The 26,859-nt window shown below is 44.1% G+C and overlaps 1 protein-coding gene across 4 annotated transcripts in view; it reads left to right on the forward strand.

Moving 5' to 3' along the window:
* The window catches only part of NEDD9 (neural precursor cell expressed, developmentally down-regulated 9), a 214,667-nt gene that overhangs the window by 134,854 nt on the left and 52,954 nt on the right, over nt 1–26,859 (forward strand). For 3 of the 4 annotated variants that reach the window (XM_049655045.1, XM_049655041.1, XM_049655044.1), the window contains exon 3: nt 20,093–20,539. In XM_049655045.1, coding sequence (XP_049511002.1) covers nt 20,093–20,539 — 447 coding nt within the window. Of the gene's footprint in view, nt 1–492; nt 793–20,092; nt 20,540–26,859 lie in introns of those variants that run through there. The other variant, XM_049655043.1, reaches the window with a different exon arrangement.

The raw sequence follows: 26,859 nt of genomic DNA on the forward strand, positions 1-26,859 counted from the left end.
GGCGGAGTCCCTTTTCACAGAGAGAATTGTATTCTGGCTCCTCGCAGACTGACGTTGCAAGTACTTTGAACATTGAAAAGAACAAAAAAAGCAAACAGCCACAAAAAAGGGGAGGGGAGGGAGGAGAGAAAGAGAGAGAGAGAGATATCAGCAGGGGTAGTTAGTAAAAAGGGGCCCGGAGACAGAAAACCTTTTGTTCCCCAAATTCGTTTCATGTAGAGATTGGGAGGTGAATGGCTTTGAAATGAAATGGGTTTATGAAGGAGTTGCTAGGTCACAGGAAGCACGACTGTCAGACTGCTTTGTGAATTCAATTTCTTTAAAACTTAGGTTAATCTTAAAAAAGAATCTCCTTTGCCCGGGGCTTTTTTTTGGGGGGGGGGTTGGGGGGGGGGAGCTGAGGGGATGGGGAGTAACGTTCGAGACGGTTCCCCACTTCGTTTTATTTTCCACCCTTTGGGCTCCTGTAAAAAAGAAATGACCACATTACAAGTTCTTTGTCAGTTCTCCGAAGTTAAGAGGTGGGCGGGGCCCCACATTACCTTCGCCGGCCAGCCAATGGCTGGCGATATGCAAATACGGTCGGGGCTCGGCCGGGCTCCATCAAAACAGTGAGCTCAGAGGCTGTGCGGGAGCTGGCGCGCTGCGACTGGCAAAGCCGCCCGGGGCCCGGACGCTCTCACTTTTCATTTAGCACTGCACTCCATGGAGGGGCGGACACGCCAGCGCTTGATGCAGGCTGACTAGGGTAGGAAAACGGCTCAACCCACCGCCGCCGAGATGAAGTATAAGGTAAGAGGGTGCCTCTTCCGTCAGGTTTGCGCGCGCGCGTGTGTGTGTGTGTCGCCCACCGTGACAACTCCTCTGCAGGGACCCCTTCTGTGCCCCAGAGAGAGGGGGTCTCAGTCACCGAGGTTGGCATACAAGCAGGCAGGCAGAGACCCAGTCTCTGAGACCCACTCCGGGAGGGCACAGCATACCCGGGCCCATCTCCACTGAAAGACTAAGAATCAGTCTGATCGGAGCCACCACTGGAGCCACTGGCATTCAGAGGGTGCCTAACTTGGAGCGGAGTTTAAGACTCTGCGGCTCCCCTAGGCCTGGCCTCCATGGGCCGAGGGCCGTAATGAGAGAGGAATCAGAACTGCTGAGTCCCCTCAGACTGGCTCTTAGGCAGTTTTCAGCCTTTGCTTTAAGCATTTGGTAAGAGAAGCGGGTTGCCTTATGCACTTTTGGTGGGAGAAATTAAAAGCCCGAGGTACTCTTATGCAGCCCATGATGGAGCATGCTGACGTCCTTAAATGAATCCTGGATGTAAGAACGAATGAGCATTTGCCATTTCTTTAAAACACTTCTAGCGGCGTTTGAATGGGCTGAGAGTCTGAATTGTCCAGTCAGCTTATTGTCCCTGAAGCATACAGAGGCTCAGGATACATTATTTTCTCATGCGTTATGCACCATTGTTTTTACGTATTCCTGGCTAAAGGATCATAATTTGCTCGGCATATCCCATTTGTTTAAGGCACCCCCATCGAATCAGGCAAGCAGCTTCCAGAGACACTGTACTTAGAAGCACATTGCAGTGAGTTGGGCGTGACTTCTAGAAGAGACGTGAGACCTAATGATTTTAAACAACGGTGCTATTATTAAAATGAATGTTGGCAAGGTGGCTATGCTTTGGACTGACAATTTGTATTACCTGTCTGACCTTTGGGATTGTGCTAGCTGGGAGTTATTTTGCTTCCTTTCTGAATTATCTAGCTTCTGGCCCATCCTTTTTTAATGTGAGGTTGTAAATACTCGGTTCCAGCTAATAGCCACTGGCTAACCTCAGTGATAAATCTTTTATTCGAAAGCTATAAATCTTGTTCAAAAGCTCTAACTCTAAATGCTGAAAGTCTTTATTATAATGCATGAGTTCTGGTTCTCCTCGGAAAGGTTACAACTGTCTGAAGACACAGGTATTCGTTATCACTGTACTGTTAGCTTTCCATTATCTGCCTCCAGAGGGAAGATCAGAGGCATGAATAATCCTAATGATTCCTAATGCTTTTGACTTTAGGATGCGACCAGAAACAAATCCTTCTACCTGGCAGGAAAGTTCCCATTCTTGACGTGGCTCGCCCTGTATTTCCGCAGTCCCTTGTTTAGAATAGTGGTTACTTAACCTGTAGTAGTTCTTTGCTCCCTCCGGTCCCTATTACTGAATGCCTTTAGTTTCATAATAACCAGCTTGCAGGGAAAAAATAAAAGAGAAAATAGGTTCATACATTCATTATTGGAAAGTATAAATGGCTGAAATCAATATTGAGCGCCGCAATCTAGAAAGTGACAGAAGTGACAAAGTCTAAAGTCACTTTTATTCAGTGACCTCATTATGTTTTGATTTTGCTCTTAGGGAAACAAAGCATGGCAACGGACGAAATAAATTGCGATTGGCATTCACGGAAAAACCCTCACCGTCCTGTTTTGCTGGGTCTTACCAGTGTTGAACACCCTTACCAAGTGATGTAAATATAGGGTCTTTATTAGCTCACCAGAAAAAATACTGACTTCTCTGACCGACCAAATGTCAGATTGACACCTTGTGGTGACTATACAATAAACCAGTAGCTGAAGCAATCTGCTGTCCCTTTCTTAGAAAGCCTGGGTTCTCTCTAGTTAATAATGCACAGCTCGGGGCGCCTGGGTGGCTCAGTCGGTGAAGCGCCCAACTTCAGCTCCGGTCATGATCTCATGGTTTGTGAGTTCGAGCCCTGCATCCGGCTCTGTGCTGACAGCTCAGAGCCTAGAGCTTGCTTTGTATTCTATGTCTCCCTCTCTGTCTGCCACTTCCTCGCTCCCGCTCTGTCTCTCTCTGTCTCTCAAAAATAAATGAATGTTAAAAAAAAATTTAAAAAAATAATGCACAGCTCTATTTCAGGAGACCATTTTGTCATTTTAAGTAGAGGAAATGATGCAAAGGTAGAAGAGCGGTAAATAATATCAATTAAGAATTACCATGATAATACAAGATCGTGACATTTCACTCTTCCAAAAACTCTGAGGTGGGTTTTATCATATACTCATTTTTCAAATGTAGAAATTATGGCCCAGAGAGGCTAAGTAATTTATCCAAAGCCACACAGCTAAAAAAAATGGTGGAGCTGTTAATTGACCCAAGGGGATCAGGCTCCAGAACCTGTGACGTTAAGCCACTCTTAAAGAAAGAATCATCTGTGACCTCCCTAAAATGCTCTGTGTGACTGGTGGTTTTGTCCCCCAGGAAGTTTAAAACAATTTCATCTCAAGTATTCCTGCAGGATTGATTTTTTTTTTTTTTTTTAACATAGAAACTCTACAAAGCAAAGTGAATTGCATGTTTGGCAGTTATTTGTTTAATCTGAGCCACTTAGGGCATAAAACCAGATAGTTATTAGATTGTAAAATCCTGGAGTCAGGAATGATCTTTTAAACACTGTGCTGCTCTACACACTATAAACCTAGCACAGTCAGACTTCTGTTCACCGAGAGATTTATAATTCAGCCACTATAGGATTTTTTTTAACCAGATTATCTGGTTTGGCTACTTCAGGAAGTAGCCAATCGAGGACAGGCTAACCTCCACTCATTTGCACTTAGACACATAGCTCCAGGCCAGCCAGTTAATGCATTTATAATAATCTTGAGAACCCGGGAGCGTAAGCTATGCCTTATAAACTTTTTGGTGAGCAACAACTAGTCTAGCCTTATTTCATTTTATGTTTTGTGGTTGTTGTTCATGGGAAGGCTGCTGTCTCCTATGCACTTAATGCTCCGTTTCTCCTAAAAGGCTTCATTCAGTTTGAGGTTCTGTGATAGTAAATTACAGGCCCTTCGCTTATTAAGAGTTTTCCACAAGCTCTTCGGAATATACAAAAAGCATGTCCTGAATTGGGGGGTGGGGGGTCGTTGAAGGAGCTGTGCCTCAATGGCCGTGGCTTGCTCAGTGAAGGCTCCCCTTCCGAGGGGTCTGGAGGCAGATTGTTGCTGCTGTCTGCCAGGAGGGTGATGGAAGGATCCGTGCACAGCTGTGTTTGAGCAGAAGCCTGAGACCCCGCCCACTCTGTGCAGGCCCAGGCCTGGTCAGAGCTCAGCAGGCACTGCCTGTCTGATCTCTAATAGCTGAGCAGCTTTTGCGGCTTTGCCAAATTTCTGAACCCCGTGTGCCTACACGAAAATTCCAAATGATGTATCTAGTCTCCCGTTCAACAAATTCTTTTTTTAATTGAAGCATGGTTGACAACAAATTCATTCTTAAACGTTTTGAGTGAAGATAAAAGAATAGGTAGAACCCATGATACAAATAAGAAACCTACATGCTGAAATTCTGAGCCCTGTGTTCTGGCTGGATGCGGGCAAAGTGTGTCCTATTAAAAGCTTTTGGGGGGACTTTGAAAATACTTTTATTTTCCCGAGCTAGTTTGAGAAGAGATGATCAAGGGACTTCAGTTAAATCAACGTGGTCATTTGTGACTTGTATAATTACCAATTCTTGCCTTGCTTTGACATTTTGGTTTTAGGTTATTTGTTCCCTTGGATATGATTTGCTGTGCTCAATCCAAACCAGAGACTCCTGTCTCCCATGATCCTTTTTTTTTTTTTTTAAGAGAGAGCATGGGAGAGGGGCAGAGGGAGAAAACCTTAAGCAGGCTTCATACTCAGCGTGGAACCTGACATGGAGCTTGATCCCATGACCCTGGGATCAGGACCTGAGCCAAAATCAAGAGTCAGACACCCAATTGACTGAGCCACCCGGGTGCCCTGCCTCATGCTCCTTTTTTTTTTTCTAATATGAAATTTATTGTCCAATTGGTTTCCATACAACACCCAGTGCTCATCCCAACAGGTGCCCTCCTCCATGCCCATCACCCACTTTCCCTCACTCCCACCCCCCCATCAACCCTCAGCTTATTCTCAGTTTTTAAGAGTCTCTTATGGTTTGCTTCCCTCCCTCTCTAACTTTTTTTTCCCCTTCCCCTCCCCCATGGTCTTCTGTCAAGTTTCTCAGGATCCACATAAGAGTGAAAACATACGGTATCTCCTTTTTAAATCTTAGGTGAGATCTACGAATTTAAAAAACACCAAAAGATGTTAATTGTTTATGGATGCATGTATTTATTGGGCAAACCCATTTTGGGGGCTGAATGGCAATCTGCACAGAGCTGAAGGTCTTTGGAGAACTGGGGGTGTTCCGATGATACCAAAGTTAGCACAGTGTGGGACATGCCAAGGATTTGTGTGGCACCCTTCCCTTACTGTAACATACGTCAGCCCTTTGCTCAGAGTTCATCAGTGGCTTCCTGTCTGCTGCCCCTACTCGTCCCACCAGACTTCTGAAAAAACTTCCTCTCCACTTTTTCCCCTTTACAAATTCCCTCCCCTTTTTGTGCCCTCATGACCTCATCTTCTTTCATTTTCTCATTTAAGCAGTCTTTATGCTGCTCTAACACCAGACTTGTGTATGGCTCGCCTCCCCAACCCACGTAGACATGATGCTCTTAAGCACACCCTGTACCCCCTACCTCTCTTCTCTCTTTTGACTCTGCCGTGGGAAATCTTGGTCTCTTGCTGCTCCCATTCGTTTGTCCCTGTCTCTTTGCGCCTACCTGACTTGGTTAGTCTGTCAACTTCCCACAAGCCGGGTCTCCTCATCCATCCACTCTGTAAAACCATCAAAAGCCTACAGCTTCGTCTCCTTGACTGTCCTATAATCCCTACAACAGGCTTTATGTTTTCCACCTCTGCCCTGCTCTGTTAGCACGTCCTTACTTATTAAACCCTTTTAATCAAATCGCTATCTAAACGATAGCTGTTAACTCCCATAGATTGCCCACTGGGGCTGTCTAGTTTTCGGTAAGCCCCACTGAAAATGAGAGACCCACCCTTTATTTGTGGGTAGAGAGAGACTGTTAGACAAGTAAGTCCTTGAATAAAAAGTGTGATCTAGGATCTCTTACAGCCTGGAGGGGGCACAGCCTTGATCTTATATGTTCTTGTGGTAGATACAAGATAGAATGTGGGCTTTGGAGAAAGGCATTTCTGTTTCTTGTGACTCATTGCTCTATATAGCCTCTGGCAAATTAACCTCTCTGAGCCTCAGCTTTCTTATCTGTAAAACAGGGAGAGTAACTGTCTCATACTATTGTTCTAAGGCCTAAGTAAGATAATACATGCATGTAAAGGACCTACCCTGGCTCCTGGCAGGTAGTAAGTAGACAGTGCTAGTCAGCCTCTGCTCTCTTTGCACTGATGGATGTTGAAAGGATAGTGTGGACTCAAGACTCGGTGACAAGACTATGTCAAAACCCCAGTTACTAGGTAAAGGTGGTTGAGCATTATTTAGTGCTCCATGGGCCTGGAGGTGTTACATGAAATACAGATGCCAGCCACAGGGATTTACCAGCATACTTATGTGCCTGCTTGCACACTAATTAATTAATGACTTGGTATCATCATTGTTATTCATAAGACTGATATTCCTGAGATCACAGGACCTTGCTCATAGTCAATACTCTAGAAACATTGAACTGGATGTTGAGTGACCTAACAAACTTATACAAAGAGCCATTAAAAAGAGTCTTCATGTAGGGCACCTGAGTGGCTCAGTCGGTTGAGCGTCTGACTTTGGTTCGGGTCATGAGATCACGAGTTCAAGCCCCACGTCAGGCTCACTGCTGTCAGCACAGAGTCTGCTTCAGATGTTCTGTCTCCCTCTCCCTGCCCCTCCCGTGCTTGTGCTGTCTCAAAAATAAACATTAAAAAAAAAAAAAGTCTTAATGCCGTATGGCATAGCAGAAAGAACCCAGGTTTTGCTGCAAATCCCACTTTTGCTACTTCAGGCCTCTGTTTCCTTGTTTATAAAATGGAAGTAATAATACGCATCTTACTGGATAGCGGTAAGGATATGATATATGGAAATCATTAGTTTTTAGCCCATAGGCACTTGAAAATGGCAGCTATTATAATATGCATTATAAGACATATGTAATATATAGGTATAGAAACATTATACAGATAAATTTTAAGAGGAAGCATTTACTAGAATTGCTTATCCATACCAAAAATACCACAGGACAAGAGAAAGTTATCAGTGTACAAAATCAACAGTAGAATGTGAAGGAGGTGATTGGAGGGACACAGAAGTTCAGGGGAAACTATATCCTTCATCCCACTGCAGCCACTTAGTGATGTAGATGTAAAGTAAGAGGCCTTGGTGATCTGTTTTGGGATCATTTTAGGGGTAGAAAGAAACGTAAACAAATTGGTTTGAAATGCCAACCACTGGGCCCCTGGCATTACCCCGCAGGAACATATAGACTTAATTACCAAGCCTCCTTGCCGAGATAAAGAAGGGCCACTGGGAAGAAGTACTGTATTTCCCACTTAAAGTGCAGGAGAATAGCTGCTGGTTTCCTAGGTGATGGATGATTGCAAAGAATATGGGCATGGAAGGGGACTCCCCTCCCCCCCCCAAAAAAACCCTCTGTTCATACTCCATCAATGGCATCCCCTCCGTCGTATTTACTTAGAGCATTCCAGTCATCTCCCCACGGTCATTCTTACTGGTTAATGAGGACGAGGCACGCCTGGGGAACATTATGGCCTGGCTGCAAGACTATCTTCCTGAAGAATCTTCGTTTTAAGATAAATGGCCTTGGTGGTGAACTTTGTCTACCATCCACTGGGAAGAGTGATTCTTTTAGAAGGTAGTTTTAGTAGACAATGAGATTGAGGTGGACTGAGACATATACTCCGAGGGAAATGGAAGAGGCGTGAGTTGCGATGATGTGTGACAGTGACTTTTCATACGTGAAGTGGCACTGGGGCAGCTGACCTGGGAGATGCTAAAATCACCGGTAACGTGCATTCCAACACATCCGCCTGGACCCTGTCATGGGCTCCTAAATGCCAGTTTATTCTTAAAGAAGAGCTCATCCCTTTCCTCCCAACCTCCTCCCTCACCATTAATGGTGCTAAATGGTGTTTAAATAGACAGTTCAGGACCCTCATTCCAAGGACTCAGCCTGGCTTTGGAGATGTCGTATCTCTTCATAAATCATGGTGTGTATGTTGCAAAATAAAAATTCCTCCTGATATTTCTAACATGTCAAGGTAATAGTTACGTTACCAGAAATGTTCCTTAATGACATGTTGATGCCTATGCTTACCAGAAATAAGGATTGAGCAACTGTGAATACGTAAAAATGCAAGCATGGCACAAAAATGTTTGATACGATCTTCTGAATTTGAGTTTAATTCCTTTCTTTACTCGTGTGTGTGTGTGTGTGTGTGTGTGTGTGTGTGTTTGAAGGGGGATTATTTCTGAAGCTAGACAGAAAGTTGCGGCAACCAAAAAGCATATAAAGTTAAGATTTAAACCAGATCTTTCTATTTATTAAAGCAATATGTATTTAGACACAATGATGTGCCCTTAATATTTTTTCTGATTTTTTTTTTTTAGTTACATGGAACCCTTATGCTCTTATATGAATTAGCCTTATTCTCATTGATTTGTGGTAGTCAGTCCGTTATTCTTAACTTAGCACCTCACTCCCACAGGGGATGTGGCTAACTCAGGACTCATCTAGACTTCTCTGTTGCCCGGCCCTGCACTCTACCAAAAGAATGAGCTGGAACTCAACCCCCCACCCGACCCCCAAATCACCATAACAAGCAAGACCAGCACACTGGGAAGCCAGTGTAGTAGACTTCTAAACACTCCAGCCTTCTTGGAGTTCAGAATCTTTAGTGTCTATCAGGACAGGTCAGTGATGATTTTTTGTTTTTGTTTTTTGGTTACTACTTGTTTGTGTTATGGGTCGAAGCTTGGCAAGAAATGGGCTATAGTGGGCCATCAGTACTGCATTACCAATGACAACGGCATTGGCACAGCAAAATTTTGAAGTCCTCTCTTCCTTGAGTGCCCCTCTGGGATAGAACTTACGTGCTCTTCTCCGATTCTCCAGCCTTCTGCACTCACAACTAAGTGTGTTGAGCGTGACTTTATTTTTTTTAATGTTTTTTATTTATTTTTGAGACAGAGAGACAGAGCGTGAGCAGGGGAGGGGCAGAGAGAGAGGGAGACACAGAATCTGAAGCAGGTTCCAAGCTCTGAGCTGTCAGCGCAGAGCCCGACGCGGGGCTCAAACTCACAAACCGCAAGATCATGACCTGAACCGAAGTCGGACGCTCAACCGACTGAGCCACCCAGGCGCCCCGAGCGTGACTTTATGGGAGTCAGGGGAAGGAGCAAAAAGAATACAGTCAGCCCAACGGCATTCCTTCTCTTAACCCTACTCGCTGAGAAGCCAGATTTCTAGACAATCTCACAGAGGCCCAGATGGCCTCGGAATATATCTCATTTCCTTATAAAGATCAGCTTGTCAATTACAGAAGATGTCCATTGACTGAATCAAAGCCTCTTATCGGCACCTTTTTTTTCCTCCCAAATCCTAAACTCAACCAAGGCAGACCCATTAGCAAGGTATATACTTGCATGCCTATCTTTTATTTTTAGTTTAAAATATATATAATTTCTGTGGATATGGATCCATGTTTCACACACCCAACCGTGGGACATATGGTCTGACAATGGGAAAGATATTTGAAACTGGGACTGTCTTAGAAAGTTCAGGAACACATGGTCACTCGAGACAGTCAACATGGGCAGTTCCAGAGATCAATCAACTGTTGAAGGCATTATCCCTTTTCCCTTATGTCAGCCCTTTGACAGGAAATTATCTAAGAGGTGCTTTTTTTTTAGAGTGAATTCAGACACATTTTGTCACAGAGAGTCATCAATAATATTTACTTATAAATAATTGGTTGGTTCTTTTCTCTTTCCTTGCAGAAACAGGCATCTCTAGAAATGAAGGAAAACCCTTTTTGAAATATGGACTTGTACTGAGAACACCTGGGAGCATTAAGCAGTGAGGGGTGTTGTATTTCAATTGTTCTTGCTTTAAACCTGGCAGGTAGCTCTGTGCCTTATAGCCTGCAGTGTCTGCATCAATCCTCCTGCCTCCCTTATTAAGATCTTAATTACAGACGCAGCTTATTTCATTGCTGCAGGGAAAGAATTTAGTTTCTCTGAACTATGTCTGTTTTTTGGTGTGGCAGGTGTAATCATGATGAGATCATTTCTGGTTTGTTTTCTTTTCCCGGAGGAATTTTTTTTTTTTTTCTGAGAGGGAGGACTACAGTTCTTGAGACACCATTTCATGAGCTCATAATAATGCAGTGATAATAACTGTGCTTTGATTTTAGACAGAGCCTTTCTTCTGAAGAAATCAGAGCGCTTGGCCTATATGACTCCGTGACTTCTCATAATATCAAGAATATGTTCATTATCCCCATTTTGCAGGTGGGGAGACAGAAGCACAAAAGGTGTGATTTCCTTGCCATTGATCTTACAGTATGAGGCCTGAGACTAGGTTCCTTCAGTTCAGTGAGTGTCCCTTCCTCTATCCAGGGCTCTCCGTTCAGCACTGTTGACTTTTACAGCTCAATCATTTTTTGTTATGGGAGACTGCCCTGTGCATTGCAGGATGTCTAACAGCATCTGGCCTCTACCCACTGGTTACCAGCCACACACACACATTGTGACAACCAAAAATGTCGCCAAACATTGCCAGATCCCCAAGTCCCCCTAGTTAGGAATCACCAGTCTAATCTCCCCTCCTCCCTTCTGCTTAAAAATAATTGCCCTACTGGTTTTATGTGACAGAAGCACAAAAAGACAGCCCTAGAACTGTTTGCCATAATTTTACCATGATTGGGGTTGCGCTTCATGTAAGAGGTCCTAAGCAAGAGGGAGCTTCCTCTTAAATTCGTAGCCGCGATCTGTTCATGAGAATACCATCAAATACTAAGAAGCACGGGGTCTCACTTGGGCCATATATAAAGCCATCAGACTGTCTCTAAGACAACTTTAGTTCTCTGAAGCCTTCCTCTGCTGTGTGTGTGTGTGTGTGCACGCACACACACACACGCATGTGTATATAATGCATATGTATCATTTTATGTTGACATATATATAATAATAAACATGCATTTAGCACTGAACCTTGAAGAAAGCTCTCTTATTCTAATAAACTGGTAAATAATACATACAAGTAGGTGTTTTTCTATATACCTAGCCGCTGAAGAATTTCATTTAGAGGTTTTCTTCTGTTCCATTTGCTCCTGCCATCTTTCCTCTCTGTTCTAGCTGAGAAGCTACAGCATCTGAAGGTTCTTTCTGGAGACCTTTCTGCAGGTGCAATGCTGACAGCATATGGTTGTAGATACCCTTTCAGCCAAGTATACTGATCCATCTTTAAAAACTCTTTGAGGACCTCGCACGTGAAGTGGGATAATAGCATTCAGGCAGCTGACCTAGGTGAGGTGACATCTAAAAGATTTGAGAGGGGCATCTGAGGTGTCAGCTGGGTTCTAGCTGGGAGACAGACCAGAGTTGCCAGAATGTGTACATATTTGTATTGGTGGGTTTAGATATCATACCTTGAGAGCTGCATCCCTTGGTGCCGGAAGATACGTGGGAATGTAAAAAATGGTAAGACCTTTCCCTTCTTTCAAATAATTTATTAGATGTGATAGCTTTTGTGCTTTGACTTTTAAGAAATGATCCTGTTTGGGGAAATAAACAACTAATATAATAGTGGTATTATAATAGTGATAATATAGTGGACTGGCGTCTCCTACTCCTTTATAACTTAATTCTCATTTCACTTCCCCCCAAGTACCTGGATGTTGAACGGATTTGTCTAGACAGGCAGATAGATGTGATCTCGTGCCAACACTGTAATGTTGGCTGAAATCCAGATGGTTGTTTTATTGTTAATAAAACCTATGTTTTGGGTGAGTGGGTGTCAGGCCTTCATCATTATATGGCGCCTGTCAGATTTATCTAGGGACAGAACCCTGAAAAGAGTTTGCTCCTGCCCCATGTTTTTGATCCTTTGCCAATATACTATACTTAAATCTATCAAAACCAGGCAACCTGGGACAAATGCTTATAAATTCCAAGGCTTAATAGCAACAGTACTAAATTCTAAGATGGAGAAGGTTCTCGGGAAGCACATCCTGGTCCAGTGGAAAAAATCCTAGATTAAGAGGGGAACCAGATGCTAGTTCTGGCTCTGCTGCTAATATCATAGGTGACTCCCGGGGCTGTAAAACAAGATTCTAGAATGATCTCTAGAATCTTATTAGTCTAAAATTCTAGTCTAATTGGTTCTGGTCAAGCTATGGGTGACTTCTGGTTCTAAGACATAGAAGGTTCCCTTCCACCTTCTTTAAGACCCTCTGGAGTTGCTTTAAACAATCTCAAAGACCGCGGAGGATGGAAAATTGAGCTCCTGAAGACACATGTATTATTTATGATCATCAGAGTTGTGAGGAAATGCTCCTTTCTCACTATTTTTCTCAAATAACTGTCAGGATTCAAATTCATCCTCCACAGTTGGCCAAGAAATAATAGAAGTTGACTATGAAGTTTCTCTCACTCTCTCGCTCTCTCTCTCTCTCTCTCTCTCTCTCTCACACACACACACACACACACACACGCGCATGCATGCCTCCCTAACAACCCATTTATAATTTTTCTTAGATGAAACAAAGGATTTGCTCCAGGCTTTTGTTGGCTTCATGATAAACAAATCCTGTCCTATGGATGTTTCTCTCCTATATCAACCTTAAATCAAGGGAAAATAGGTAGCATTCATTCTAGCGCAGGGAAGGAAGAGAAACTAGCATCTGAAGAAACACTGATTTGAAATCACAGCTATGCTGTCCATATGATGTGACCAAATCTGGTCAGATGGAAAGTTCTTTCTGAGATCCAAATATCCAAATTGGCAAAGAAGCTCACATTTTCTCTCACCAATCGTCAATTGGTATCACTCTGGTACGTGAACCACCAAAATAATACGGGTTCTAAATGATGCCTCATCAAATGGGAATAGGCCAATAATGGAAGGAAGAGACGTTAAGATTCCCAAATCTGGGTGCCTTGGGGTGACCACGCACAGGGTGCAGCCCCAAGGTGCCTGTCAGGGCTGCTGTATGTCAAAGAGTACCTTTGGGAGACAGGTATCTAATGTCAGATTTCTTCAAGCATCTTCCATTCAGAAATGCTTAAAAGAGAATGCTATGGGTAGAGTTCACAAGGCTAGAAAATCTAAGAAAATGTGAGGACTTGGGGCAGAGTAAATGACATGAATGTTCAGAAAGCTCAAGACACTCATGGAAGCTTTGTGACCACCATAGGGGTTTAGAAGCACTTTCCAGAAAATGAATATCATTGGATGAAATGTGGTCTTGGTGCCAGAGGGATCTTTGTGGCATATGTTCGTCACCCCACACCAGGTATCAGAAGCATAACTAGGGAAATTCTGCTGCTGCGTTGCCGTGGGTGGTTCAAATCCCATAACAAACACCATGTCAGACTGCAGTCGACACGTATTGCTGAGAAATAAACCCCAGAAGTGATATGTATCATATCTTCTAACGCCTCAACTTGAAAGTCTTATGTCTGCCACTAAACAGCCTCCAGAGAATTCAACTCCAAACATTCAACAGTCCAGATCATCCAATGAAAAAAACCCAGGTGTAAACCAAGTATTCCAAGAATTGAAATCCAGACACTTGTAGATAGATATCCACGTTGGCTGACTATTACCTGCTTTGAGGAAATCCCACATTTCCCTATATCCCAAATGTGACGATGGGGGAAAGCTGAAGCAGTTTGATCGCCCTCAGATGATTTTTGTCAGCAGGCACAAAAGCACATGAGCCTTTCTTTCTCTTCCCCAGTGTGTCCTGAGACTGACCATGATGATGCTCATTCCTTAGCTACTTCCTTTAGGACTGATTTCCTTGACAATGACCATTTCCTTCTTTACTGTGTCTGTTTTTCAGAATCTGTCCAGTGTGTGTGTGTGTACGCACACGAGCACGCATGCACCCTACCAGAGTCCAGGGCTAAAGCTTGGGAACTTGGGTACAGGAAAGGCATGTTGTTGAGCATGTGGCAGCCCCAAGGTCTTTGGCAGGAACTCCTACATGATAAATATAGAATGAAGTAAAAATAATAAGAGGAAGTTGGGCCATTGATGATGCTATCAGTCCTAGTGGGGTGACACATCAGCCATTGTGTCGCATTTCTCTTCAAAGAACAGCATGAATGGTCATGGAAATTATAAGTCACACCTCTCTGTATTTGGAATAGCAGATCATTTCCCTGGCAGTAGGAGTAATAAGCTTTCTTGACATTTTGATAGCAATGGAAAAAAAAAAAAAAAAAAGCAGGGGAGAGTGGGGGATGGTGTAGAAGCTGTCACATGACCTAGAGCTCTCTGTACCCAGTGACTAGCTAGTTGCCCAGTATTTTATTCCCACTCCTTAGACATAGTTTGGGAACCAGGAACAGCAGAACCCAACGTCCTGGCAAAGTATGAATGGTGTTCAGTCACCTGCTGCCAGATGGAGGTCGCTGCACTGAAGGAAGAAAAAGCTCTTCCAGAGATGACTGTATTTAATCATTTAATGGTCAGTTCCTCCTGGCCTTCCTGTTTGCTCAGTGGTTGTGGACACTAGATTCAAGCTCCCTGTCTACGTCATTATCCTGTTTAATAGGGAGGGGCAGGCACTATCCTTCTTGCCATCTCCCACATTCTCTGGCTGTGACGTCTGGACATGCTATTTATCTTTCAGGCTTCGTTAGTTCACCTTCCCAAGTCCGTATAAAATTTTAACCAAATATTCTCTTCAGTTCTCTAGAAAACAATTTCATCCAGGAGAACCAGGAATACAGAGTCCGGAGCCCATTTTAGGTTAGCGAACATTTAATGATGTGCATTTTGCTTCAGACACTGGACTGAAGTTCTGGAAATGCTAAAAAAAAAAAAAAAAAAAAAAACCTTAGGGCAACCTCTCTGAACTTAAGGAGTTGACAATCGTGAATGAGATAATACAAGTCATCCTGTAAGAAATACTATTACGGAGAACTGGAAAGGGAAACAACTGGATAGGTTTGGAAAGACAACTCCTCTGGGTAGATGGAGGATGGATTTTGAAGGGGAAGAGGGTGAATGGAGGAGAACCAATTGGGGAGCAGTTGTGTACTCCCAATAAAAGGTTGTTGAGGGGCCTGAACTAGGAGAGGCAGTGAGGCGAAAGGCGGGGTCGAAGCTGATTGGGTTTCAGATTGTGAAGAGACTCAGCAAACCTCTGAGGCTTCTTCCTACCTTGGGCAGCTGTGTCTGTGCTGTTAACTAAGAGAGATAAAGCAGGAGAAAGGGGTTTTTGTACCTGTTGCGTTAGAGGTGAAGATACCCATTAGCTGGTTGGAAATACGGAAATGGAGTGCAGAAGAACTATCTAGGCTGGAGCTATGGATCTGTTATCTGTGTGTTCAGATGCCATTGGTCTGGATGAGATTCTCCATAGAGAGCGAGCATGTAAAGAAGAGCAAAGAACACAGGGGGATCCCTTTGCAACATGATTAGTCTGTGAAGAACAAGGAAGATGAGTGGTCATGAGAACAACAGTGGAGAAGAAACCAGGAAGTGAAGTTCATGGAAATCATGAAAGCGTGGAAGCCAAAAGAGAGTTTCAAGAAGGATTGGGGTGGGGGTCAGTGCTAGAGGCTGTTACAATTAGGGTTCCCTCAAATGGGATTTATAACTCTCAATGCTGATTTCTAATCCTAATGAGAACCACAGTTTTGGTAGCATGCGCATTTGACTTCGTTAAATACTGTCCCAATTCTGGAGCTGGAGACAAGAGACCTAAATTCTTGCTCCATCTCTATGACCTTCTTGCCAGGTGTCTTGGCAAATCATTAACTCCTCAAACCTCATTTCTCTCATTTGTAAGGTGAAGGAGCTGGAGTGTAATCTTTTGAAGTTCCTCTGGCTTTCAACTTCAGTGCCCCAACTGCTCTGGCACTTTGCCAAGCCCTAGCTGCATTTCTAACTGCCACCCTGCGGAGGCTAACCATCCAACGGGCTATAGAATGACATAGCTCTCTTATCTCTCCTGGGTTTGTTTCTGTGTTGACCTTTCCTGCCTGGAAGATAAATATCCTGGGGCGGGTGGGAGAAAGAGGAGATCTTCAATAGACAAACTGCTTCTTCTGGGTTTTTCTAAGATATTCAGATAATCACTCTTCTGACTTTGTGGCCTTAAGGAATCACACCTCCCACACTGAAGGAGGCGGTCTGTCCACCTTCTCCTAGGCAGAGGAATTAACTCTTGATCTGCCACCAACTCTGTGCACTTTTGCATGAGATGGTTTGTGTTCTGGATGACGTTCATTTTGCTGTTATCTTCTCGAATGAACTCTTGACCCCAAAATGCCAAGTATTTTCAAAAGCCAAGCTCCTCACCCATTTCCCCCCCACTCTCTGATGGATTGTATCCTGTTGGAATCTCAAGACATGTAGCCATAATTCACTCAGTAATAATAATCAGGGTAGTAGTAATAATAATAACGTTTTGTCTCAGTCTCTTGAGGGCAACCAACAGTTCCGTTATTGCTATTTACAGGCAAATGTTCCAGAAGAGGCTGCAAGTGTCCACAATTCATTATTAATTCAGAGAAATACTGACAGATACAGTTCTCCTGATATATAACTGAACAAGAGAAAGATCGGCTATGTATAAATATATCTATAATAGCATCATTAGAGCAGAACTCAACCCTTGATGACAGGAGGCCAAGTGGGGAGAGATTCCAAGACCAAAGTGCCACCCAGCAAATTAAATAAGTTGTCATAACGGCTTCCTAAGTCTCCAGCGGTGTTAAGGTATTTGACTTGGATTCACTTCTTTAAATCCTCATAGCAAACCGGTGAGATGGGTAGTGTTACCCTCACTCTCATTTTACACATGAGGAAGTTAGGGCACAAAGGCAAATGATCTATTTATTCTATAGACATGACAAGAATTGTCATCTTCAGAACTCACTATACGATGGAATTGAGCCCAGTGTGGAGGACAGCGTGTAGTTGAGCTAAGACAGCTTAAGAGTTCTGGAAAGAGAATTGAGCCAAGAGACCATAGTTCCATTCCCATCTCTGACACCAATATTGTGGCTTTGGGCAAATGATAAACTGGCCTCCCAGACCTGTTTTTTTATCTATAAAACAGGGACACTGGGTTCAGGTCTTTGCTAAAGGTCTCTGGAACTGTATGTAACCTTCTGTATGGGAGAGTGATGGGTGTAGACACTGATTCTCTCTATATAGCTTGTATAGAGATTAAGCAACTCACTCCTGTTCAGCCAAGGCTGAGAATATCTGTGTGTGAGATGTCAGGCTAGCACTGGGGTGCATGCCATCAATGGTCATGCCAAGCTTTCTTCCTAAATCCTCATCTGTGTGGGCAGCAGGAGGCCTGCTGGGGAATCACGGACAAAGAGTCAGGAGAACTCACCCCTGGTGCCTCCGTTGGCGAAGACAACAGTCTCTGAAAGTTGCCCCAGAGAAACTGTTCTTGAGGCACATCTGAAACATTAGCATGGTGCTTACCAGGTGGTGGGAAAGTCACTGGGATAAGAGACAAAGAACATCCAGAATGGCTCTCACACGGGGATTTCTATCTGCTTCTAATCAAGCACGGTCCAATGCTCCACTTCAGTGCTTCATGGAGTCCCATGGCAGTGACCCAGCTCCACATGCCTTGAGCTTATTTATGCTGATTAGGTCTGTAGTCCTTTGCCTTTCTACAGAGTACAGTAGAGACAGTTTTCTGTTTCTCTTCTTTCCCTTCTTTGTAGCCGCTAGAATCATACAGCTATCTACCCTCAGCTCCCACAGAACTGGTCCTAACTCTACCACTTCTGATTTTATCTTGGGGCTTTCGTACCAACCATCCCCAGTCATTGCATGGTTCCCGGAGCAAGGGACAGAGATGAGAGCGCTCGGCTCTCTCCCTACCCTATAATCACCATAGAACTCTGGTGGAGTGATCTCCTTCAGATTATTTTGGTACAAAGGACCAGAATCTTATCATCCATAACTCTACGACTTTTCTTCTAAGTTACAGAACACCCAAAGATGGAAGAAGAGAAACAGAGATTTGGGGATTATGACACATCCTTAAATGGTTCCTCAAGCCAGGATAAAATGCTGCATGATTCTATCTCTATGTATGTGGACTTCTAATTGTTAGAAAAAAATCCCAAAGTTTCCTAGCATATAAATTCTAAGTAAAACCTTCACCTAGAACACAACCCCCCCCCCCCCCCAGTTTCCCTTGAGCTTCCCTGACTGCTCACCTGTCCACACCACAGACTTCTTGGATCTCAAAACTGATCCAAGAACAAGAACTTCAACCTTCTTCTTTTTTCTTTTTAATGTTTATTTATTTTTGAGAGTGGGAGAGGGCCAGAGAGAGAGGGGGACAGAAGCTCTGTGCTGACAGCAGCAAGCGCAATGTGGGGCTCAAACCCACAAACCATGAGATCATGACCTGAGCCGAAGTCGGACGCTTAGCCAACTGAGCCACCCAGGCGCCCCTGCAACCTTATTCTTAAAAAGCATCATCAAGCTTCCTGGGTATGGCTTGATCTCCTTTTCTTAGGTTAAATAGTTGCACTAAGAGGATTAACAGCAAGAGTAGGACCCCTTCCCAGGTACTGACCAGAGGGGAGGTGCCTTACATAACGCAGCCCCCCGCCCCCCAGAGGAGAGGACCAGCATACAGCACAAGCCTGTGGTTATGAGGCATAGTACAGGGGGAGATGATTAATGTATGTCAGTTCTAAAGGAATGAAAAGCACGAGGCTGAAAGATCAAGTCCATGTTTCTAGAGAAGCAAACAGGGGGCAGAAATCCAAACAACAACTGCCAAAAATTCCACGAATATGTAAAGTCCCAAACATGATCCGCCCAATAGGCTGTCCCTCCTCCCACAAAGGATCACCACTGCAGTGACTCAAGTGCATCCAGACACTTTAGGGAAGCACCAGAGAGATCACTTTTAGTTTTCCAAGTGCTCGTGATGAATTTATAGCATCCCGACTCCTCTCTGTGCTGGGAAGGAGCAGGCATGTGGCGATGGCTGCCATCGTACTGCGAAACATTACTGACGCCAAGAAATGAAATCTTCGGAGCCTTTGAAAGGCTTCCAAGAATGTCAGCACGTCCTGCCTGCCCGCTCTCTGCTGAATGCCTACTTTGGCTGTCTGCTTAGTACTGAATGTGCCAGACAGGCCTTCTTACAAAGGGAGAGAGTGTTTTGGGCCCATGAAAGGGGAAGGCACAGCGTTTCTGTTGTGAATGGCGAGATTCAAGAAGTGGGGGAAAAAGTGGCAGCGTGAGGAGAGGCCTTCAGGAAAGGTACAAATAAAAGAGCAAAAAAGAAAGGGATGGCATCCACCTACGTGTGGCAAATTCTGCCATCGCTCCCTGCCGTCAAATATAGAGGTGGAGACTACTGTCACGCCATGCACCAGGCTCGATTTCCATGGGGGGGAGAAAACCCCAAAAATGCTTGCTTGTAGATTCTCCCTGTATCCAAGGACTTCTTGATCAACTGAGAGTAAGAATTTTTAAGCGCTGGCAAGGCATATATGACTGTACGTTTGTTTCCATTTTCACACCAAATAGAAATGCCACTCGTACTGCTTGTTATTTGGGCTTTTCTTTGACTCTTTCTGCCTCCAATATATGAAGGGAAAAAAATGAGAAGCGTCCGCTGTAGCACTTGGAGTATTTTATTCTGCAAGCTGGCTTTAAGAGAGGAAGAAAAATGTCTTGCGTAGTGAACTCTTTAACGGCGCTGCCCATAATTCCTTGGCACAGCAGCTACCGCTAGAGGAAAGAACTCTTGTGGTGTTCTGGGCTTTTCCGAGGAGGCAGTCTGATGTCATTGGTGGCAGACGCAGTACGTATGTATCTGTCTTTTGTCTGCACCATCTGTTCTTCTCCTTACAGACTATTGTTCACGTTCATTCTTCTCTCCTTTCCAGGAAGTGTGCCTCTCCATAAAAGCGTGGGATTTAGGTGTGAAAAAGGACCGAGCTAGAATTCTAACGCGATGTCCATCTGTTCTCTTCTTCTAGAATCTCATGGCAAGGGCCTTGTATGACAACGTCCCGGAGTGTGCCGAGGAGCTGGCCTTCCGCAAGGGAGATATCCTGACTGTCATAGAACAGAACACAGGAGGACTGGAAGGGTGGTGGCTCTGCTCCTTACATGGTCGACAAGGCATTGTCCCCGGCAACCGGGTGAAGCTTCTGATCGGCCCCATTCAGGAGACCCCCTCCAGTCAGGACCAGCCTACTTCTGGACTCACGCACCAGACCTTTGGCCAACAGAAGCTCTATCAAGCGCCAAACCCACATGGCGGCCCTCGAGACACAATCTACCAAGTGCCACCTTCCTACCAACATCAGGGGATTTACCAAGTCCCCACTAGCCATGGTACCCAGGAACAGGATGTGTATCAATTACCATCATCAGTGCAGAGAAGCGTTGGGGGGGCTAACGGCCCCCACTTAAGCAAAAAGGTGAGTGAGCGACCAACTGGATTTTTCTTCCTATTTACTTATGTTTCCGTTGCACTCAGAGAAATTGAAATGTTCCCAAAACAAGAACTTGAAACTGCCAAGAAGGAAGTATGTCTTCCAAAGAGTAAGTAGACCTCAATGCCTGATCTCGGGCACCAGCTTTGCGCCATTTTCCATTCATTGGTCAGCTAAACTTTGTTCCTGTGTCGTGATAAGTTCATGCGTCATTCCAGATCATACTGGATCATTCAGTTGTTTCTCTCTTTCTGATAGATCTGCTTTTATACTTAAGCTCTGCACTCAAATTGTTTCCAGTCTTTTCTGTTTCTTCCTTGAGTGGTACAAGGCACCAAATTTTGTACAAGTACAACGATGCAGAAAGGACTCTCCTTTCACCAAAAGCTGAATCATGACCCTGTTGGCTTGGCTGCACAAAGAACCCACCAGAAGTAAAGGGAGCAAAGGAGCTGGAAGTAGATCATACCTACCTACTTGTCCCACAGAGTTGTTAACTTCCAGATTGACCCATTTAAAACACAGAAATGCTAGCGAATTTAGAAAGGAGACATCCTCTTGTCCTTCAAGTAATTCCTATGATAATGCTTGAGCCGGTGGGCGAAAACAGGAGAGCTAGAATTTTTAGGAAAGCATCATGTTAAAAAAAAAAAAAAAAAAAAAAGGAAGGAAGGAAGGACGTCTTCAGCACTCTGTATAATTCAAAATGCCACAATAATTTGAGATAAATAGAAATTTGTTAACCGAATTAATTTTAAGTATTTAGCGTGTGTGTGTGTGTGTGTGTGTGTGTGTGTGTGTGTATTTAAGATTTTATTTTTTTAAGTAATCTTTATACCCAGTGTGGGTCTTGAACTCACAACCCCGAGATCAAGAGTCACATGCTCCTTTCATTTAGTATATTTTTGATGCTTGTGATACATTGGTGAATTAAACAGTGAACAAAGCCTTCACGATGCTTACATTGTAGAGCCCAAATTAAAAAACAAAACAAACAAACAAAAAAACTGTAATGTCAGGTGGAAATACACATGGGAAAGAAAATAATGTTGGTGAACTATGGGGGTGATAGCCAATACCAAGGCCACGCTTATGTAAACAGTACAACGGAGGCTTTTCTCTTTCTTTTACTGGCAAATTCCAAGGGTCTACAATGGGTCCTTTGAGGTTTGGTATTAAGAATGGACTGATTTAATGGAATAAGAAATAAGGGAAGACACAGTTAGATAGCAGAACGAGCTTGCTGGCTCCAAGAACGCTACGTATACGTGTCCCCTGCCTCAAGAAAATCTAATACAAAGACTTTTAAAACCCATGTAAATTATGGAATGTCTATTTGCATGATAATGGAATGCTCTGTTGGACAAAAAAGGGGGGAGAATCACTGTTGGATTCCATAAATAACAAAGCCAAGAGTGTATTTCCAAATCACCTTTTATACAAAAGGAATGTATTACAAAACACTGCTCAGGAAGGGCGCCTGGGTGGCTCAGTCAGTTAAGTGGCGGGGCTCAGGTCATGATCTCACAGTTCATGAGTTTGAGCCCCGTGTCAGACGCTGCTGACGGCTCGGAGCCTGGAGCCTGCTTCAGATTCTCTGTCTCCCTCTCTCTCTGCCCCTCCCCCGACTCGCGCTCTGTCTCTCTCTCTCTTAAAAAAATGAATAAACAGTAAAAAAAATTAAAACAAAAACACTGCTCAAGAGCACCTGTGTTGCATAAGCCGAGTAGCTGTATATTAGGAGAAATTCCTCAAGAAGTGGGCACTTGTCTTTTCCAAGACAATGATCGCTGTCTGGAGGCATGGCGACTTCACCATGACCTTTCAAAATCCTTCTTACCCCAGGAGCTTTAGATTCAAAGGGAAAGCCAAACCAAGCCTCCAGCTCCAGAGGGAAAAACAGAACAGTTGAAAGGTGTAACTCTAAATAAATAGCTTCTCTCATTCTTATTCCTGGTTGTTTGCACCTTAAAAATAGCTCTCCCTCATCTGAGCTAGCTTGAGGCGGACAAGGGAGGCTGAAACAGGAAATGCTTGGCTGAAAGGTGGTGGGGTCTAAACTTTCATCACAGTTTATTTTGGCAGGAAGGTGACGTGTTTTCCTTTTTTAGACTCAACCTTTTTAGCTCCAAGTCTGAAAAGTCCTTCAGACTTCTTCCCATTTTATTTGCTGTAACTGCACTGCAGACCTGCTCCCTGGCCCTGCATCCTTTTAAAGGGGAGACACTTTGACCACGCCTTCCCTTGGATTGATGCTGGGGTGTGCGCTTGAGCTCAGAGTTTTGTTTGCTTAATTCCAAAATCTGTGGGACATTTTATGTTTAGCAAGAAGTAGGCGATTCCGGTAGGAGGAAGCCAGCTTCTGAATTGGACCTCTGCCAGTTCATATAGGGGGTGCAACCAGACGGGGGGGTGGGGAGACCTTACCAGAACTGGGGAGTAGACAATGACTGCAGTGCTAAGCTTCGACCAGTGGGGGTCTGAAGTGGTAATGTGGCCACACAGATGGACTAGTCCTGGCTTCTCCCTGCCAAACACCAAGTGTTCTACAGAATATCTTGGCCTCACCTTGAAAGTCATTTTAGTGACTCTGGTTCCCTACACTGCCTGCCTCCATCCTGTCCACTGGGCCACTGGCGTGAACCCCCATGGGCTTGAGGAGGAAGAACCTCTTCCTTCCTTTCCTCTCCTTCTCTTCCTTCCTTCCTCTTCTCTCTCCCTCCCTCCCCCTTCCTTCTCTCTCTTGCTTGCTCTCGCTCCTGCTGTTTCTCTCTCTCCCTTCTTTCCCTTCCTCCCTTCCTTCCTTCCTCCCTTCCTTCCTTCCTCCCTTCCTTCCTTCCTCCCTTCCTTCCTTCCTCCCTTCCTTCCTTCCTCCCTTCCTTCCTTCCTCCCTTCCCCCCTTCCCCCCTTCCTTCCTTCCTTCCTTCCATCCTTCCATCCTTCCATCCTTCCATCCTTCCTTCTTCCCTCCTGGTGGAGATGGCTTGGCTGCTCTAAAAAGATAATTTTAACCTTCTAGGCAATAATAGCTGCTTGAAAAACCTCTGTCAACATCCGCCTCTCTGTAGGAATCTTATCAGTGGGTGAGAATCACAGTACTGACTTAAGCCAAGGCCCCAGGAGTTAATCCGAGTGCAGCAAGAATCAGGAGGGCTTCTTGGGTTTTGTTTTTGTTTTGTCTTTGTTTTGAGTTCTCCTTGTAGCTGACTCGCTACAAGTTTTCTCTTTACTTTCCCATCTTTTAAAGGGTGGTGAGCCTAGCGCTAGATGTTTCTGGTAGTTTAAGCGATGGTCCCTAAAAGCTGTTCCAGAAGAAAAAGAGGAGGGCAGTGGAGCTTATTCTAAACCACTAAAGGGAGCTTTTGGGGAACATAAGAATCATCTGGAGAGGTAGGGAAGGTGAGTTGAAATGCAGATTTCCAGGCCGTCCTCACCAGGGATTCTATTCCTGGGGCCTGGGATCTGCCCTGGGGTGAGCTCCTCCACTAGTTCTGAGAGAGGGGATCCAGGACTTCATTTTGAGAAACTCTGTGAAGTGACCATGAGGGCGGTTGGCTGTGTTCCCATCTGATTGTGATGCGGGACTTTCCATAGTTAAAGATTCCCTTGATGTTGCTACAGAATATGGGCTTCAGGAGTTTTATCCACTAATGAATCATTTGAGAGGAAAGACAAAATTCTGCCTTCTATCACTTCAGCTTTGCTCTTTGGCAACCTGCAGCCTCCACCCACCTAAGAAACCTCTACCCATCCCAACGACGTTACGCGACATGCACCACTTACTACGTCAGGGGCTAGAAAAAGAAGGATAAGGATATAATCCCCACCCTTTTACGAAACAAGACAGCATCCGTGTTGTGCCAAGAGCGTGGTCTTTGGCGTTAGGCTGACCCCTGGCTCTCTTCCTTCGTAGCTGTCCATCCCTTGGCAAGTTACTCAACTTCCCCAGGCTTTTGTTTCTCCATCTGTGAAATGGGAACAATCACAACTGCCTCACAGAGTTCTTGTGAGAATTGAATACAACAGTCTACAGAAAGGATCTGGCCCGGAGCTGAACATAGCAGGGGGCTTAAAAAAATCAGTTCCTCTTCCTTGTTTGTCTTTCCTTTTCTCAGACTTTGTTTCGAAGGGCCTCAGCCCTGTTTGTGTTTCTGAATGTACATCAGATGGGCACGTACTTTATTGCTAGCACATATGCTGTTCCTTTGAGCGCGTGGCTCTCTCTTTGGTTCTACAAGAATTTTGCACGGAGTAGAAAAGAACGCTTAAAGTTATCTGGAAACCATATACACTGACACCTTTCTTAATTTCATTGGCCTTTTTCACTCTGCGTTTGTGTGCAGTGCCGTTTTATCCATGAGGCATTGCGGGCAGAATGCCCAGGGCCTACAAGAATGTTTGAGAGCTCAGATTAAAAAAAAAAAAAAAAAAAAAAAAAATTGACTCCTAGGTATGACACACCAAGACTGCAAAGTGTAAATCAATAAACATTTACACAAATGTGCAGAAAGCCACTTAAGGTCAACCTCATTAATTGTTACATTTACGGCTCATAGCTATTTGATTATATTTGAAAACAATTTGTAGGTTAGATTCTTCTTGCTTTGCGAAGATTTCTAAATATGCCCTGTGATTGCCAAGAACTCACAGGCAATTTTAAATTAAATGAGTTACTCATAGTCCAATCATTTGGAAAGCTAAACTGTGTGTATTTTTTAATGTTCTCAATTTTTTAAAGTGACAGTTCTACTTAATAAGGGACTACGGTTGGGAGTGGAGCCCCCACACGTCTAAAAGCCTCTAAAATAGCCTCGTTTTTCTGCTTCACAGATCAGTTAAACTGCCATCTGAGTTGGTCCATTCTGTGCCTTGATCGGAATCGAGAACTATGCGTGTTTCTGATTACTTTCTGGACATGTCGCTTTTATTCCCAACTGATGGAATTAGGTCTGTTTTGCATCCTTCTGAAGATCAGTTTTGAGCTAAATTATAAGCTCCATAAAGGCAGGCAGGGTTCAAGGCTGCCATTTACTTATGTCATTTACATATACAGCATTTACTGCTATAGGCTGAGCTCATAGCCAAGTGTCAGCACACAGCTAACAGCCACTGAACGAATGAACAAGGCGGAAGCAAGAAACGAAGTGTCTAATTTGAGTTGACTTTTAAGTAAACTGAAAAGCGGTTCCGATCTTATCACCCATCGGACGATCACGCATTGTTCAAGTCTTATCACCCAGCTCATTACCATCTGTGGTGATTATGTGTCAGATTCCATATGGTAGTTTTCCCCCTAGAAGTGTCTTGGAGAACGCCACCATCTCTTTTCTGGAATTATAACCATCTATACACAACAAGTGAGCATTCAAAGCATGAGTGATGTGAAGTTCTGCTTGTCTGAGAGCCTAGCTTTTACACATTTTGCCCAGCGGAGACAAGATTAGTTAACGCTTCTGTCCTCACCTAAAGAGGAGAACTGCACTTTTTTTTACTGAGGAGTAGAGCTGCCTTTGCATAATTCTGTTACTTACTGAGAATGCCTTCCCTCCTCTATTCTATCTGTAAACTCCTGTTCATCCTTTAAAGCCCATTTCAAGGTTCATCTCCTCTTACGGAGCGTCCTCTCTGCACGCCAGCGGTTTTCTCCCTCCTCTGTGGTCCCCAGAATATGTTGTACTTTTCACTTAATCTCAAGGGAGCTCATGGGTTCATCAAAGCACTAATGGCCTGCCATCACAATGTGTATGATGGGCTAGGCTGGAGCTAGTAATGCATTGGTGGTAGCACTCAGAAAACTCAAGTAACAGGGCGCCTGGGTGACTCAGTCGGTTAAATGTCCGACTTAGGCTCAGGTCATGATCTCGCAGTTCGTGGGTTTGAGCCCCGCGTCCGGCTCTGTGCTGACAGCTCAGAGCCTGGAGCCTGCTTCAGATTCTGTGTCTCCCTCTCTTTTCTGCCCCTCCCCTGCTCATACACTCTGTCTCTGTCTCTCTTTCTGTCTCTCTCCCTCTCTCTCAAAAATAAATAAACATTAAAAAAATTAAAGAAAACTCAAGTAACATTAAGGTTTATCTAGACCCCATTACATCATCTCTAAAAACCATTTCTTACCTTCCAAAATGGGACATGGCTGAATGTTGGCAGGAGATGATGAAAAGATTTTAGCCAGGTCTTCCGGGTCCATTCCTGAAAGGTAACATAAGAACCAGAAATAGATTCACTACAATATTTGTACCTTCTTAGACACTGAGTCATCATGAATTACACACACACACACACACACACACACACACACACACTCTAAC

This window comes from Panthera uncia, assembly GCF_023721935.1.
Source record: "Panthera uncia isolate 11264 chromosome B2 unlocalized genomic scaffold, Puncia_PCG_1.0 HiC_scaffold_25, whole genome shotgun sequence".
Taxonomy (NCBI): Eukaryota; Metazoa; Chordata; class Mammalia; order Carnivora; family Felidae; genus Panthera; species Panthera uncia.